The 16,991-nt window shown below is 40.5% G+C and overlaps 1 protein-coding gene and 1 pseudogene across 3 annotated transcripts in view; one reads left to right on the forward strand and one right to left on the reverse strand.

The window, feature by feature from the left end:
• Nucleotides 1-1,440: 1,440 nt before the first annotated feature.
• Nucleotides 1,441-10,204, forward strand: LOC111328916 (patched domain-containing protein 3-like; annotated as a pseudogene). Its single transcript, XR_015991121.1, has 5 exons — nucleotides 1,441-1,523; nucleotides 1,808-1,867; nucleotides 2,808-4,027; nucleotides 7,562-8,707; nucleotides 8,982-10,204. The product of XR_015991121.1 is annotated as a patched domain-containing protein 3-like (transcript).
• A 1,251-nt stretch (nucleotides 10,205-11,455) lies between these two features.
• The window catches only part of LOC148725893 (uncharacterized), a 28,115-nt gene continuing 22,579 nt past the window's right edge, over nucleotides 11,456-16,991 (reverse strand). For both annotated transcript variants that reach the window (XM_088730007.1, XM_088730006.1), the window contains exons 8-13: nucleotides 16,589-16,894; nucleotides 15,977-16,297; nucleotides 15,386-15,616; nucleotides 14,461-14,782; nucleotides 14,045-14,173; nucleotides 11,456-12,661 (exon numbers count right to left, since the gene is read on the reverse strand). In XM_088730007.1, coding sequence (XP_088586133.1) covers nucleotides 12,441-12,661; nucleotides 14,045-14,173; nucleotides 14,461-14,782; nucleotides 15,386-15,616; nucleotides 15,977-16,297; nucleotides 16,589-16,894 — 1,530 coding nt within the window. In that variant the 3' untranslated portion in view covers nucleotides 11,456-12,440. The remainder of the gene's footprint in view (nucleotides 12,662-14,044; nucleotides 14,174-14,460; nucleotides 14,783-15,385; nucleotides 15,617-15,976; nucleotides 16,298-16,588; nucleotides 16,895-16,991) is intronic.

The following is a 16,991-nucleotide window of genomic DNA, read 5'->3' on the forward strand; positions in this document are numbered from 1 at the left end:
ACTCTTCTACGCATCAATCGACATCAGTTCACACGCTCGCCCGTGAGGTATTTCGAATTATGTATATTGGGATGGGTACAAATCGACCAGCGGTGTGAGTACAAGCCAAGTCAAACTGGGTACGAATCAAGTGAATTTGGGTACGAAGCGACTGGGTACGAGACGACCGTGAGTACGAAACAAGTGGGTACCAACCCAAAAGTGATCTCTTAGGGGATAGGAAGGGTGGAGCTTGAACGGCAAAAAACTCCCACACGAAAAGTGGCTTGATAGGGATTTCTATTGTCTGATCGAGGATCATGTTGTAGGAAACATCTGAAAGGGATGTGGTGGTTGCTAAGAGTAGTGACGTATTCTCAGGGTACTCGCTAACTTACGGACATATTATTGCATGAAACTTGAAGGAATTAGGGTTATTTTTTCCTAACTCCTCTTTTTCTAAAGTTAATGTGACTCTTTATGTTAGGGCATGTGAAATAACTTTCACGCGAAATCGCTAGTTACGGATCGCGAAATGGAGTCCGCACACGGCTCTACTTAGCCCATCGAAAATCATCTGTGATCGGAGCCCGCCACAAAAGGGTTGCTCCCCTTGGTGAAGGAGCATTTTTTTCAAAACGAGGCCTGGTGTTCAGCCACTCTCGTGAAAATGAGTCTAATTTGCATGTCAAGCTTTCGGATACGTTGATCTCCAGCTGATGATGTTTTCCTTTTCTAGCTATGTGTTCCTGTTAGTAGCACAATTGTCATTCCCAAAGCTGAAAGAACTAAATATAGATAAATTTCCTGTCACGCTCATTTTGATATCGCACGTGCTGTTTAGTACTTTGTCCCTTATTAAAATTGCAATGGTTAAAAATAAATGAATTTCCCACAACAGTTGTTCGTCATGAATACAAGACGCTCTGGCATATAGACAGACAGGAACATTGGAACCTCGTATAGGCAGGAACATTGCAATTGTTTGTGAAAGAATTTTATATCACATCTCTCGTAGTCGAAACAATTAACGAATATTTTTCTCTCTTTCTGCTTCCCAGGCTTTGAATTTAATAAAGGCTGATCGTTTCTAAAGAACCTGTTTGGGGCTGCGTCGGTGGGGGTAACGAAATAATTTGAATATATCAACAACCGTTGAAATGGCGAACTGGCCACCTTTACGGTTATAAAAGCTGACGTTTCGAGTGTTAGCCCTTCGTCGGAGCGAATAGAGGAATTGTGGGTTGTGTGTGCTTGAATTTAATATTTTCTAAGAACAAATTTACCTCTTAAATGTTTGTTATCGTTCAAATCGAAAATGGTGCTTTCGTTCTCGAAATCCGTAGCGTGAACGTGATTCGTGACTCGTGATTCTTGATATGCCGGCAGGTGAGACGTTACTAACGCTCAGATGTTTTTACGGTAAACAAAAGAATCTTCTGAAGCGTGCGGGTGATTTAAATGCGAGTGAATAAACAGCCGGTTATTAGTGTGTCTCAGATAATTTATTTCTTCAAGTTTGGCGCGGTGTTTCGGTTTTGCAGGTATACGAATGTAAGGATTCGCATACCACAAGGGCTAGAAACCGAGATCTTTGCCACTATGACAAATGCTCTTCTCGCGTTCTCGCCGCTGATGGCGGTCACGTCACTGAATTCGAAAATTTTCATCTTTCAAACTATGTCTGTTGCTAAAGCGCTCTCGAAAACAACTTTCAGCCAAAACATTGTCGCGTACAAATTTTACGAAGTAAGTGGCATGTGTAAATAACCCGCCTTGATATTTCTTCCATAACTTCGGACCTATTTCGTTTCGCCTGACTAACCAGTCTCGTCACGGCCAGTACGAAAAAGCCGCTCGACCAAAAGCAGAAATCAATTGAACCAAGGTTGGTGCGGGTTTGTGTATTAATTATTTTTTAATGTTTGGAAAAGTCAACCTTACTCAGAGTGACAAACATTTTGTCACAGTTCCTGACTTAGCGAGTAGTGACATATTCGAAATACAATATTATAAATACGGAAGAACTGTTCGTGATATGCTTTCTCGGTTCGAGTTGTTCCGCTACAATACTTTAAAAACCCCAAAAGCTCAGCGGATCGGGCAAATGTTTGAAATTGTAGTAAGCCCCGAGAACAATGTTCTTCGTCAATTCACAAGCTTGTCAGCCATTCTAAAGGAAATGTAACGGCGAAGGTGGAAAAATAAAAAAAGGGACTATTTGAAGCGACTCATGTTATGTGCGTTCTACAACTTAGCTGAGTCTAAGAATTTTGGCGAGGATGACAGCGTCTAACTTTGAACTGCGTAGTGACGGATTGAGGAATTCCGCGTAGTTTGGGTCACGCAAACCACAACGGTGAAGTTTGGATTATTTTACTGAGACTGGAGTCTTCGTTTGAAGTCTGCGGTCCTTTGCACTGTCTGTCGAAGAGCTTTCAAATTTTTACTTGTCTGATAATTATTATTATAATTTGACAAGAAAATAGAAAAAACTAAGGCTTCACTTCCAACGCTTTTCTGTTTTCCACAAGTGTAGTCGAGGAAAAGTTTTGTCAATATTACAAAATTAGTTGACTTTGAAAATCGATCCGTTTCAAAAGTGGAGCTTGAGTGTGTCTTGATTTCTCACCACTGCTGGTAAAAGTGGCTACGTGACAAGAATACAACATATTTTGTCCCAAATAACAAATGATCCGAAGCATCAAGAATTCACGAATAATTGTTATGAGTTATGTTGCTGATGGTGTTTCTATTTCAATATCATTATCATTGGTATTAATCCTGTTAGTATAATTACAATCATAGCTAAACCATCATTTTTACAGTTGCTGCTCTCCACGCATGCTCAATCCATGTCTACTGTGGTCATCAATCTGCAGCTGGTATTTGCGTCTTCTAGGACGTTTCTTTGGTTGGTTTGGTGAAGGGATCACCAAGTATCTATTGATAACAATTCAGATACGTCTCGTGTTCGTCAGTGCCTGTTCTGTGGGGTTCGTTTGGTTCGAGTCAGAAACCAGAACTGACAAACTTTTCGTATCTCAAAGAAGTAAGGCTGTAAAGGACTTGGAGACTGCCGAAAAATACTTTCGAATCAAGTTTCGTGAAGAAATCGTCCTTTTGGTAGCAGTGCCTGATCATCCCAATGTTCTTTCTCCTCAGTGTCTGAGACAGGCATTTCGTGCCCACAAGGCAGTTATGAATCTGGAATCTTACTCCGACTTCTGTGTTTCAATGTTGGGAACAAATCCAGATCACCAGAAGACTGCGTGATGATCAACCCACTGGAATTTCTGCAGTTTAATGAGAGTAATTTGATCAACAAAGACATTGGTCAAATTTAACATGAACTAGGCAAAGTCTATAAGAACAAAAGCTTCATCACGCGAAACGGACGCACCTACTGGCTCAACCCTAACCGATTATTCGGAGGTTTCATTCGAAGGCAGGATAACATAACCAGTGTGAAAGCCTTGTAAATGGTTTATCAAATTCACGATCCGTCTGATGAAGACACCCGCGAAAAAGTTCTCAACTGGGAGAAGAAATTTATCGATAAAATGGCCTCTTTGGTGGACACACTTCCCTGCTTCGAAGTCCGTTACTCGAGTGAGAGGAACCTGCATGACGCAGTCGATGAAAGCAGTGGGTCTGATGTCAAATTGGTGTCAATCACTTATACTCTCATGATCTCCTTTGCTTGCATCATGCTAGGAAAGTTCTTAAATCCTTTGACCGGCCATTCCCTGTTCGCTGACGCAGGAGTTTTCGCAGTGGCTCTGGGTATTTTAGCCGGACTCGGCCTCGGTATGTGGTTCCGAGTGCCATTTATCGGTATCGTGGGAGTGCTTCCGTTCTTGGTCCTTGGAATCGGCCTTGATGGCATGTTCATACTGGTGGATGAACTTGACCGACAGCCATGTGACCTGTCAAAGACGGAAAAGATCAAAGCAGTCATGAGACATACTGGTGCAACTGTTACTATGACGACTATGACGGATTTGGTGGCATTTGCAGTGAGTACATCCACGTCATTACCAGCCATTAGATAAGGAGGTTGAATTGATTGCTGAGTTAGTCTACTTTTCCAGGTAGCAATTTGGACTGAAGAAATTTTATCTTGCTGCTTTTAGAATAACTAATGAAATTGTGTGAAAAAGTTAAATGTATCGTGGTGGGGCGTAAGTAGTCCAGTTGTCAGTGCACTGGACTCTGGGTCAGTTGGCCCGAGTTCAAGTCGTGGCTGGGGCATGACGTTGTGTCCTTAAGCAAGACGCTTCACTTACATTGCTTCGTCTTCTCAGATAAGACGTAAAGCCGTAGGTCCCGTCTACTGCAGGGTTGGGGCATGCACGAGATTCCTGTGTAGTAGATGTCCTCCCCGGATTGGGATGGGTGGGAAGGTGAGATCGCTACCTGAATTGAAGCGGCTGCCAGAGGCGCCTAATAAATATGCTGACGTCCGATCTCAACCTTACGTTACTGTTGAACGCGACTGAAAATATCCACATAGAGGTCTGCGCTATATAAATGTAAAAACGAGGAGGCGGCATAGCCGAGTGGATGGGGTGCTGGACTTGTAATCCGGTGTCCCGGGTTCAAATCCTCAATCCTGCCACTCACTGGATTTGTTCCCGGTAGCCCCTAGTTCAAATCCTCAGCTGCGCTCTGTAAATAGCCCACTGGTCTATCTCCTGCCAGTGAGGATTTTTAAGCACTTACATAGCCATAGCGAAGATTTCTTTGGGTCACACCACAGGCTACTTTAAAGTCATAGCTTGCACTTCCTCCGTAATACCGGGTTCTGGGGTTTTTTGTTGCTATGGTATTATTTAGACTTTCATTCCGTTGAGAGTTGGCACATGGGGAAAGCTTCTTGACAACAGTATCAGTGGCATATTCTGAAAAGATGTTGGTTAGGGCATTTTTCAGGGGCTCACCATGTAAATTCTTGCCATTAGGTAGTTCTGTGTGCTTGTATCCCTCAGGACATTTTTTGAAACCACACCAGGACATATTGCATGAACTGTGTTCCCCAAATGAATGTGGTACTATGGAGTTGATACTTGATTTTAAAAATTCTGGATTTCCAGCATTCTGAGTTACAGCATAACTGAAGCATTTTGCATAGTAACTTATTACTTTGTTACTTAGTGTTGAACAGTGTGGATTTTTGAAGCGATCTTTCAGATTGTAAAGACGAGTAGTGAGAGAACGTTTGGTATGTATTGTGTCTGACCACTTTTCAACCTTGTATGGCACTTTGTTTAAAATATCAGCAATAGTGGTACTATCATCATCCCCAACATATGTACTGAATTGGGTTCCACTGTTAAGGGCATTAGTCAAGAGCTCAACTGCTACATCACTCTCCATGGACTTCGAGGACCCTACATGGTTTTTTCTACAGTCGTGTGTTTTGGCCCCTTTTCCTGATTTTTTGCTGGATTCACATACTCTGCAGGCTTTAAATCTCGTTGCGTAAGACAGAACCTTTCCCGTTTTTAAACCCATAGATGCTCCGTGACCAGTGTGTGAGTTGTGCCCTTTGCCTCTTTTCGTCCAACCCATGTCGTACGAGACTGCAATTGCCGGCATACTATCTACTTCCCCCTGATTGTTAGATTTTTCTGCATTTTCCTTTTCCTGTTCTAAATACACATCACAACTTCCTTTTGCTACCTTTTCAATGCTGTTACCTATTTCCCTTTCTCGCATTTTGAACAGTTGGCTATTCATTGTTGGAATGTTTAAAGTAGCCAGAAAATTGTTCAGTTGTGTTTGTCCAACTCCAATATGAAGGGAGCCAAGAACTGCTCTAGAATTAATGTCACTGGCTTTTGGCCCTCTGCTACCTGTTCTGTGATGATTAGATGTATGAACATTGTTTATTTTTCCACACTCGGAACATTGAATGTTGAAGACACTACTTAGCCCACTTCTTGTTTCACCAACCATGTTGTCCAAAGACAGTGGACCTGGAAACCAAATTTGTTTGTTTGTCATTTCACTTTCATTTGGTTTAATTAGTTTTACTGGAGGCAGGATAAAACAGTAGACTGGTTCAGACTGGTTAATAAGTCTGATTTGAATAACAAATCTTAACTAAATTAGGAGAAGAGAGATCATGAGAAATGTCTAGTCCCACCCCTAAAAAAGACTATTCAATATAGAGTGTAAAAAGGTTCATATACTTAACGAGTTTTGCCACACATTTGTCAAAAATTTGAAATGAGTAGCAAACAAATTTCGAAGTATTTCTTTTGCACCTTGACAATAAGGCATATGATTACATTTTTAAAATGACTATGCTGTACAATATTTTCTTACAATAATTTGATAAGTTAATTTTTAGTTTTCTATTGTTTGAAATCATTCTTTTGAATCTAAGAAAAGGTAAATACAACTTTAAAGCCAAAGAAAAATAGTATTTCTCTGGCTTCAGTGGTCATTTGTTTACATATAGTTATTCTTGTTCTTGATGAAATACAAAAGGGGGGACTTGTTTATTGTGCTCTGATGAAAGAAATATTGAATGTGTACTCTGGTAAGGAAGCTGACTGTATAACAGTTTTTCTCCAAGCAGTAAATATTTAATACAGTAATTGTTCATAAAGCCTCATAATGGTTGCAGAAGGAAAACAACTTGTACAACAACTTCTGTACATGCAGAACTCAATATTTATGCTAACAGTTTATTCCTTGGCCTATTTTTACAATTGAAAAAGTCCACAAAGTCTTCCTCACCTGCTTGACAATGTAAACAAGACCTGAGGTCATTTTTTAGCACTTCCATGCTGACGATTCGTGTGCCTGATAACATTTGAGCGTCCTCTTCCTCTATGTTTTGCTATGAATAGAGAATGATTACTTTTGAAGTCCTCGAAAGAAACGGCGATATCTTCAATTTTATTTGTTACAATTTACTGGTCCAAAAAAGAACTTACCTGTTTTGACCTAGTCACTGTTTTCCTGGGGGGCTCAACGTCCTCTTCCTCCATATCATTTTGTTTTTCTTGAGATTTTTTCTCACTTACCCTTGCAAGGTTTTTCAACACGCTCAAGCGTCTTTTCGTCGCAAAACGACCTTTATGGCGACCAGAATTGGCACAGACAGAGTTTTCGTCACTTTCTCCAGCATAGACCACCGATGGATTAAGTAAACTAAAGCCACATACAAAGCCGCCCCAGGAAAGATAAAGGAGCAAAAGTGTGCTTGGTTTGGTCTCGGGAATTTCGGAGTCCACTCCAGGGTCTTCACGATCGATCGCAGCGCGTACATAAAAACTATAAAATTTTCTTCCCGGCACAACATATGCCGATCGGCCAGCAATATTTTCTTTAGCTAATAGTACAAATAAAGACTTTTGGCGGCTAAAAGTTTCGTAAAAATGCGATTTACCCTGAATACTAGACGTGAATAGAGTTCGGAAAAAAAATTACGCGCCGCCATGTTTGTTTACCTCCTCCGTGTCTTTTAAAAATCCCGCGAGTGACGCGCGTGATTCGCACAGCCAGAACCCAGTCCTAAAACTATTGTGAGCCACCTTAATCTAAAATGTTTAAATAATCTTATTTGCAGATATTTCTGCATCTATGCTGCTGTGACGGTAACGTCATCATTCCTAATGGTTGTCACCTTTGTGGCCATAATGACCTATGACGTAAGAAGAATTAAATATGGTCGCAAAGATTGCTTCCCATGCTGCATGGCATTGCGACCCAAAGATGGAGAGCCAGCCTTGTGCGAACCCATCACACAGACGTCAAATCGAGGATATGAAGGCTTGGGGAAAATTCTTGATGTTCCCAGCAACAAAAAGCGTGGTTATAATTATCTTGCTGGGGCTGCTTGGAGCTGGGATTTATGGAGTTACTCATGTAGACGAGGCGTTTAACAGAAGAATTCTAGCAAAGGATGACTCTTACTTGAAATAGTTTTTGACCACTCAAGAAAAACAGTTTGAACTTTCTGTTCCAGTGAGCATCGTGGAGACTGGCACGATAGATTATGAGAAATATTCCACTCACGAAAACATCAGAGCACTGACAAACATCGTGACGGAAAACAAATACTACAGAGACCGTTTGTTATCTTGGATGGATACATTCTCCCTCTACGCTGAACAAACCTATGAGAGCATCACTGGCCCAAACTTCTTGCCTGCCCTGAGAGAATTCCTTCGCATTCCAGCCTTTTCTCATTTCAGTCAAGATTTGAAGTTTACCGAGGATGGCAGTAAATTGGAAGCTTCTCGTATCTTTGGGTTTATGAAAACTACCAGCGGCTCCACCACTCAGAAAAACGCTATGCTCACACTTTATGAAGATATCACAGAAAAGTCGGAACTGGATGCCTTTCCAATTAATCGACTCTTCATATACTTTGAGCGGTAGGCCATTACCTCCAGGGAAACCGTAAGGAATCTTACAATCGCAGCCATAGCAGTACTTCTTGTCACTAGTCCCTTTTTGTAGGGCTGTACGGTTACATTCCTTGTGGTGCTGAACTTTGCGGCCCTGATATGCGAGTTGTTTGGACTGATGGTCATCTGGAATGTTTTCCTTAACTCTGTTTCTATGATTAACCTCGTTATGGCCATTAAATTTGCAGTCGATTACAGTGCACATATCGCGCATGCGTACATAACGTCAAACGAGGCAACAGTCAATGAACGAGTAGTAGATGCCTTGAGTAAATTAGGAGCAAGTGTAGTCATGGGGGGCTCGTTAAGTGTGCATTCCAGTTTGTTTTTTCGTTTTTAATTCGCACATTTTAGACTCGCTGATGCAGTTTTCTCATATGAATATTCTGTTGTGAGTACATCACATCGAGGGACAACCACAGATTCTACGTTTAAAAAAACTATTTGTTTAATTATTTTCCAAATTTTCTTTTGAATCGAGTTTCCTCCAGACTGTAAAAACCCGATGACCATTTTTTCAGCACTCTAACATTGTTTTATTTGTTTTCTGTGCTTTATTTACTTGTTGTTTAGGATTCAGTACCTTCCTTGGCATGGTCGTTCTTGCATTTGCCGCATCACAGATGTTCCGAATATTCTTCAAAATGTTCTTCGGCGTCGTTGTGCTTGGTCTTCCCCATGGCTTGTGTATCTTGCCTGTTCATCTGTCCTTGCTGTGCTGGAGACCAGCTCTTGAAATCAGACCTCGCTCATTTGAGGACACTTCCAAGAAACAAGGAAATAAATGCAGCAGAGTGGATGCAGTCTGCGCTCCTGAATCTAGAATGGATGAATGTGACAGGGAAACAAACGTCTAATAAAAGGGCCTAAGGCCTTGCAGGATTCTATACTATAAAATTGCTCACTTAGCTAATTAATACGTATGATGCACGATCCTCGCAGTAAAGCTAATTAAGCCAACTAAATGACTTTTAACCTCGAGAAGACAAGTTTTCAACTGAGACATGGAATCGGGCATTCAAGCAATTGAAAAGCTGATTGAGTGTCGTAAAACCTTAGCCAAAGTAACGTAGAGACTTAACAAAATTTTTTGTCAAGTGGAGCCAATGGGGACCCAAAATACCATATCTAACGCGGGAAGAAGCGTGTGGAGATGTCGCCATTGCTTTCAGGTGTTTGTCGAAACTCGATTGAAGATAACTCCCCGATCCCTACCTTGATTTAGTGAACTCGTCAAGGCAGTTTTTCACTTTCGGCCGTGGGAAGCATGAGATCGATTTGTAGCGTAAAAGGCGTGCAGAAATATTAAAAATGTATAACCGCTCTGAAGTTCGAAAAGCTCTATAATAATTTTTAAAATGTGATTGACGTAGTACGCGCACTCTCACTGGTCAATCAGGGCCGAGAGAGGATCTTTGTTGCTCGATGTTTGTTCGAGAGCCTGCCTTGAATAGGATTTACAGACTGAATAATAAAATTGTGGACCAATCCCTTAAAAATCGTTGGTTCACAAGTCTCAACAAGAGAACATCCACAAGGGAGAGAAGGAACTATGTAATAAGAGTGCCTTACTCCTATAACAAGAACTCAGTTATATATATAGTTAGGGAAGAAATATTGGACAAACTGACTCTCAGTTGAGTGTGCGATTGCTTGTGCATATGGGATGTGAAAAATTCTTATTGAGCATTCCGTTTCGAATTGTTACGTGTCGTTTGCAAAGTAGACCGAAATCGTATCTGTAGAGTTCGCTAAAAATGAAGTTAAATTTAATCATAATAAAATTTGCCATCAAATATAAAGAGTCAGGAGTTTTGTTATCAACTGAAGGTAGACTATTTGACTTACGTTTACTCAAAAAGACACTCTGAAAACTGCGAGTTATCATTTAAACGTAAGGAAACAGTTCCAATTAAAGACATTTCCAAAACTGGAAAGGTATTTAAAAAGTTTAGAAATGGCATTTTAAATCATTTTAGATATTAATGAATGCTCAAAAGTTCATTTCCCGTTTAGAAATGTTACGCACATGTTTCATAACATGATCAAATTTCTGCTGTACTTTTTTTGGCTCTTTTATATTTTAGCTGAGATAAGTTTTTTCAGTCGAACCTTTATTAATTAAGCGGTCAGTTACCAAAGTCCCGAAATTGTTACCTCTTCATTGCCGTAGTATTCCCCTTTTTTGAGCGGTCCCAGTCGCCCTCATCCGAGTCCCAATGGCCTTTGTTAAAACGGTAACTTCAAGTAGAACCGCACAAACGAAGCTAAGAATAATCTTTCAAGTAAAATTTAATCAAGTTTTAACCAACGAAATCAATGTGGGTGAGTTTTTGTACATCGAGGCGATTCCTCAGAAAAAAATGTCTTCGAACAATTTCTTTTAACTTTCGTTAAATGTTCTCTACCAATGTCTGTTTCGAAAAAAATAATAACAAAGATAGGTCAGATACGATGGGCCAAACTTACCCCATTTATGCCTTAGTGTTCTGACACTAATCACGCGCGTAATTTCATACCGAAAAGCAAAGGCTTTTTAAAGTAGCACTTGCATAAAACTTGATAGGTAGAACGTCTCGAGCGCATGGAACAATTTGATATCTAATTTGTGCAAAAATCACCCAATTTAAAACGACATAGACTCAAAACGTTCTTCGAGTCGTTGCTTCCGAAGTTATAGTTTGCATCTACGAGTAAAGGGCTTCGTTCACGCTTTTAGCTGAATTACATTTCCCCTTGGTGAATTTTTTTGAGTTTCTTCAATTTTAAGGGATAATTTGTACACCAAAATTAATTCAATAAAAAAGATATAGGTCACCAGGCTCGTTGTAGAGGTAAAGACCACCCTATAGACCTCTTCACCTGGGCCCAGTAAAGGGCGGATAATGCTATCCAACGGGATCCAACGGATAAATCGCTATCCAGCGGATAAGTGGAAAAAGAAGATTTACGCTATCCATTGGATAGCGTTAATCGCCTGATAAGTGATTTTTAGGCGCAGTACAGGGTGCGCAATGCATTATTATTTATTTTTTTAAATACTCATATTCTGTGGAACCTGCATCAATAAGCTTTATTTCACGTGCGTGACCATTTACTACAGGTTCAACTGTATTCGTATTTTTTAAACAATACTAAGAATTAAATATGTAACATTTGTACCTATACCAAAATAAACTTTAATGTCTGTGTAAACTGCATTGTAATGGCAGCTGGAATAAAAGTTTAAAAGTAGAAAGGATTTTAATTGTATTTCTCTCATCTCATGTGATTTTGGGCAAATATGGCCGTAAACAATGATCAATCATAACATAGCAAAATAAAGATAGCATACACACAGTGAAGTGGCCCTCAGACTATTTCCACACGGCTTCAATACTATTGTACCTATTTCAGATAACTAAAGAATACAAATGCTTAAAAAATAAAAGTGATATGATTACTGGACTTAAAAACCAGAGACTAGAAGAAGCCAAGTTGCATATATTTCAAAATAACCACGCTATGGTCCTCTCTTGGCAAAGTGGAAGTATCCTTTTGGGCGCAGGTCTAGAAGAACTACATGGCTCGATCCTTTCGCGACAGTACCCCACCCCACGTACCCTTCCCCCCTGTCCCGTACGCATAGCAGTTAAAGATTTTGGCGCCTGATTTCTGCACTGTCTGGTGTCACTGATGTAGTTTCTAACATGAAAATAAGCGAATGATGGTTTTTAACATGCAATTCATGGTTATTTATTCTGACAACAAGGAATTGAGATCATGTCAATCAGCACAAAATTATGACCATAATTCCAAAGAACTTACTGTACTGCATATGGAAGAAATACTAATAACTAGTAGATTCAAATTTTGGGTGATTTATGCCGACATTTTCGAATCCAATTTTGTTTCTAAAGCTACTTCCAATTTAACACGATATCTCAATCAACTTCTTAGGTGCTTGAATCATTCTGACTATGTCTTAGTTTAATATTTTATGAGCAAGACAATCGAACGCAAAGGCTGCGTGATACTCCAATACAAAAACGTTTACGTTGTTAATAATGTAACGGCAAACACAGTCTCTAAAGTGTTGAAAAACGCTTTCAAATCGCAGTAGTCGATGAATTCCAAGTTGTAGACTCGTTTAGCAGTTATGACAGAAGCAACTCGTCCCAGGTTACCACTCTGATGAACTCCAACTTTACGTCTGCGGCCGGCGTACTTCAAAGCATTGGACACGAGTCTTCCAGGCTGCACCATGCGAAGGTCTGTCATAAAAGAAATTACCATGAGATCAAGTTGTGCTAATAGTTTGAAAAGGTTTAACTAAGTTATTAGGGGAGACTGCACATCTCAGTGTGTGATAATCCTTACAATCAAGTCAAGTAAACAGTCCACGTAGCTGCTTTAAAAATCGTACACTTTTGCAGCGATATCTTGCCGCTGGGTGCAAGCTAATCAACGAAAAGATTTCTTTCTTTCTTTTTTTTTTCTAACCATTTTCACTGCATTACCGCAGTAGGGTAGGGCTAGAACGGAACATATGCGAACCATGCGAGTAGTCCACCCAATAAATCCCACCCATCCCACCCCACCCCAGGGGAGGACATCCATCACACAGTAATCTCGTGCGTAGAAAATTAACGTCACCTACCACTAACCCTGCAGGTGACGGGACCTCCATTTATTCGTCCCTATCCGAGAAGACTAGAATATCTAACCATTTCTTGATGTTATAGAGAGGTAGCATATTCTTCTCAATTATTTTAAGACCTTGAGTGTTGGTCCGGCCGGGGCTTGAACCCTCGACCTCCCGCACAGCAGTCCAGCGGTTAGCTCAATGGATAGATCCAGCATTTTTGTAAAATTTTCGTCGCTTTTTTCCAGTTGTTACTGTTATAAATAAAGAATCGTTTCATACTTAGCGCGCGTGTTATGTACTTATTGACAGAGTGGGAGCGGAGGATGAGAAATGTTTAGCTCGAGGTTATGACGTGTGGACTGAGTGCATCGAGGTCTGTGATTCATGAACGAGAGCCAAATATTTTTCCGTCCAGCCCAACCTAACTCAGTCAATAGGCATTTCATCAAATGACCACTGTTTAAGTTTTGAAAACTTCGAAAAACTTTGTTTTAACTTAAGCAGGACGCAATACATTGGTGCGCGCGAGTAAACCACAAAAGCGATTTTATAGTAAAAATTGCTTTTTCAGTATCGCCTTACGTCCGACTCTTCAAAATAATATTGACCGTTCTTACAAAGAGTACCCAAAGTCGCAAAGACTCAGTCGAAGTCAGAAAGCTCAGTTTCATTTTCAGCTATAATTCGGATCGCGTTTGGGAATGAAGTGTCGTTAACTCCAAGACTAATTTTATCACTTGAAAGACCTGCATGCCCATTGTTTCTTGGGCTCCGAAAGCTCTATCTCAATCGGGATAGAACAGAAAAATAGTCTTGAAAGTTTTCGAAACCTCGCAGCTAAACTCGACGGGAACTTGAAGCTCAAGTGAAACTGTACACGTCATGTTATGGATGCATGGCCGTGTTCAGCTCCTGAGGAAATAGGTTGGACTTGAATCCGCAAAATGTTATCATAACTTTTGATATGACCTTATTCACAATTTGCTACTTTACCCATTATCATAGTTACCTTTAAAGTCGATTACTTTTTTAATTTTCTCTTTTTCGGTTGTTTCTCCTTCGTCCAAAGCTGATCTCAGCTCCAGTTTGTTGGCTCCTTCATGGAAGAGTAACTCGCCAAAATGGGGACTCTTCTTCCCTGGAATCAAAGAGGAAAAATTAAAGTCACGAGCCAAACAAAAAAAATTGCTCTGATAGCCTAGTCATTAGATGATGACAACATAAAAATCTCTTACCACTAGCCTTTTTGACCTTTCTAAAGACGTGGTTCACATGCGTGTCATACTCAGATTTCTCTCTCCGTATTATTCTCTTGTGCTTATCTTTACGGATACAAAACGGTCCTACTTTATCCAGGAATCGTATCTTTGAACTGACCAATAGAAAGGCACTTGCTCATAGAAGTTGGAGCACATGAAACATTACCTCGTTTTGAATGAAGGAACACTTTAACTCCACTGCTAAGTTTTTCCACGGCTCGTCTCTGGCTAAATGTTCGTGCAGGTCTGGGAAATTCTGGAAACAACATGCGGTAGTTGAAAGCGAGGGCTGTTGCTAGCATACTTCCTGTCAGGTGAGCATGAGGCACCTCGCTCAAAGAATAGTGATCACCAGGACAAGTTAGCACTATGGTACCTCCGTCCACCAAATGGCCCCATATTTCCTCGGCGCCTTCGGTTGAGCGAATCTTCGGAGAGAAACGTTTGTCCAGACTTTCAAGAAAAGTGAGAGGACCTCTGTAACGAATCTAATAGTGGAAAAAAAAAAAACAAGAAAAGTTTAAAGAGAGTAGGATTTGTCTCTTCTTTATTTCTCATACGTACGTGAAGGATGGGGAGACTATCTCCTACGCAGCATTTTTTATGGGATCAGGTTGCGAAAAATCCTAAAAGACGGCTGGATTGGAGGCTAAGGTGAGATCAATTTCTAGTGTTCGTGTTTAAGAGTGGTCCAAGGGGGGCTGTTGTAACCAGTTATTACTGATAATTTCAGGAATAAACAAATGTACACGAAACCCAGAATGGCAAATGCATATTGCACTTGCGCCAAGAGGCCCACTCTAGCATACCCGGTGAGCAGGCAAACTCTGTGCTCGAAGGGTAACTTATGTTAGGGCCTATTTTCATGCCACTTTCAGTAGCACGAAGCAATTAGGAGAATGGCTGCCTCGCCTAAAAAGGAATGCTTGCACCGCACCATCTATCCAGGTTTAGTGAACAATTCGTCGACATCTTAAATACCACATGGTCGAAGGTAAATGAGAGGTATCTCCTTTTGAATAAAGGGCATTACGCTCAGTCGACCTTTTCTTCCTATGTAACGATAAATTATCACTAAAATGGTCGCTTACCTCAGGAGGTCCCCATTCATTGTGTGTTTTACTGGCAACAACTTGGTCCTTTTGAAGAGACTCAAGGAGGGTCTTTAGATTGTAAGAAACTAGTCCTTTCTCTACGCTCCTTCTCTGGAGTTCGTCTACGATCCAGTCTTGATTGTGACCTCTAGTCAGCTGTTGGTATTCATCCGAAGTCATCTTTAGAGTATCAAGTGCCAGTTTCTTGAGAAATTTATCAAACTGAATCTGCAATTAATAGGAATGATTCTAATTTACATTTGATCACCTGAAAAACCGTCTTTTTTCTCTCTCGTTATGGAATTGTTTAAAAATTGCAATACTTAAATAGATAAATAAATGGATAGACAACTCGGAAGAAATCATTAAGTAGACCAAAGAGCTCTCTATTTTTATTTCTACATCCCCAAGTTGTTATATCATCGCATCGAGATATACTCTTTGGTAAATTTGTGTATGAACCTTAGTATTTTCAGATTCTTCTGACTTAAACATTAAAAAACAACACTTCTTCGCACAATTTTATCAGGTCTGACTCAGAATCAGGATTCCATTTTCCAAGTTGATGTATGTGGTTGGTCAACTCACCTTAATATGCCGAGGCTGTTGCAAGGTTCTTTCATCCAGAGTGGAGGACAGTCTAGGGCTGACTACTCGCGAAAGTGGAGACCAAGGAAATGTATCTATCATGGCCAAAAACTCCACCCTTTGACTTTGCTCTGTCAACAGGGAAGCAATTTCATATGCTAAGAGTCCTCCATACGAATATCCACCGAGAAAGTAAGGTCCACACCGCTGTTCTTTGACGATCAACTGAACGTAACGTGTGGCTAGCTCACGCACACTTCCCCAGTCTTCACTGACGACTGTGGGGTCAGTAAAACCAAGGGCATAAAAGGCTATTAAGTCCTGGAAGGAACAAATAAATGGCACTGAAGCGATGTATACTTACTTCATACAAAATTTCTACTAGTAACAGAAATAACGAACCGTAGAAATTGACCGCTCACTTACTTACTTTAGTGCTGTGTATTTTAAAGGCTAACAGTGAAAACGTCAGCATTAATCAGTTGGCATTTCATGCTGATATACTCTTTGCGAGTACGAGTTGATGCAAAAAATATTTGAACACCCTTTCTTTCACTCGAATAAAATATCAGTTGGGTTTGTGGTGTTAAAAGTTATTTGTTCAGTGTGTACCTGCCCTTGAAATCCAGAGGAGATCGGCACCAAACTTAAAGCATAACGATGCGATGGATGTATACAAAAGAACTTTACAGCTGCGCCTGCAGGAGTATGCAGGGGCACAACTTGTATTTGATTTCTTGAAACGTCGCCAGAATCAGTCGCATCTCCCTGTGTTTGCGGAGATACACTTTCCTGGGTCTCCCCAGGTTCAGGCTGTTGGCTTGCAGCCTCTAGCGTATCGCTTTGTCCAGCAAGCTTGACAATAATATCTTTCGCCATCTTCAGTGGGGTAGTGTCAGGCTGCATGAAGTAGAAAACCTGAGACAAGAAATTTTAATTTAGGTATTTTTTTTCTGTGGTTAAAAAAAGGTCTATGTGTTACTGCAATCTACTGCTTGTGCCAATTACGGTTTTA

Source organism: Stylophora pistillata, chromosome 8 (assembly GCF_964205215.1).
Source record: "Stylophora pistillata chromosome 8, jaStyPist1.2, whole genome shotgun sequence".
NCBI classification, from domain to species: Eukaryota; Metazoa; Cnidaria; class Anthozoa; order Scleractinia; family Pocilloporidae; genus Stylophora; species Stylophora pistillata.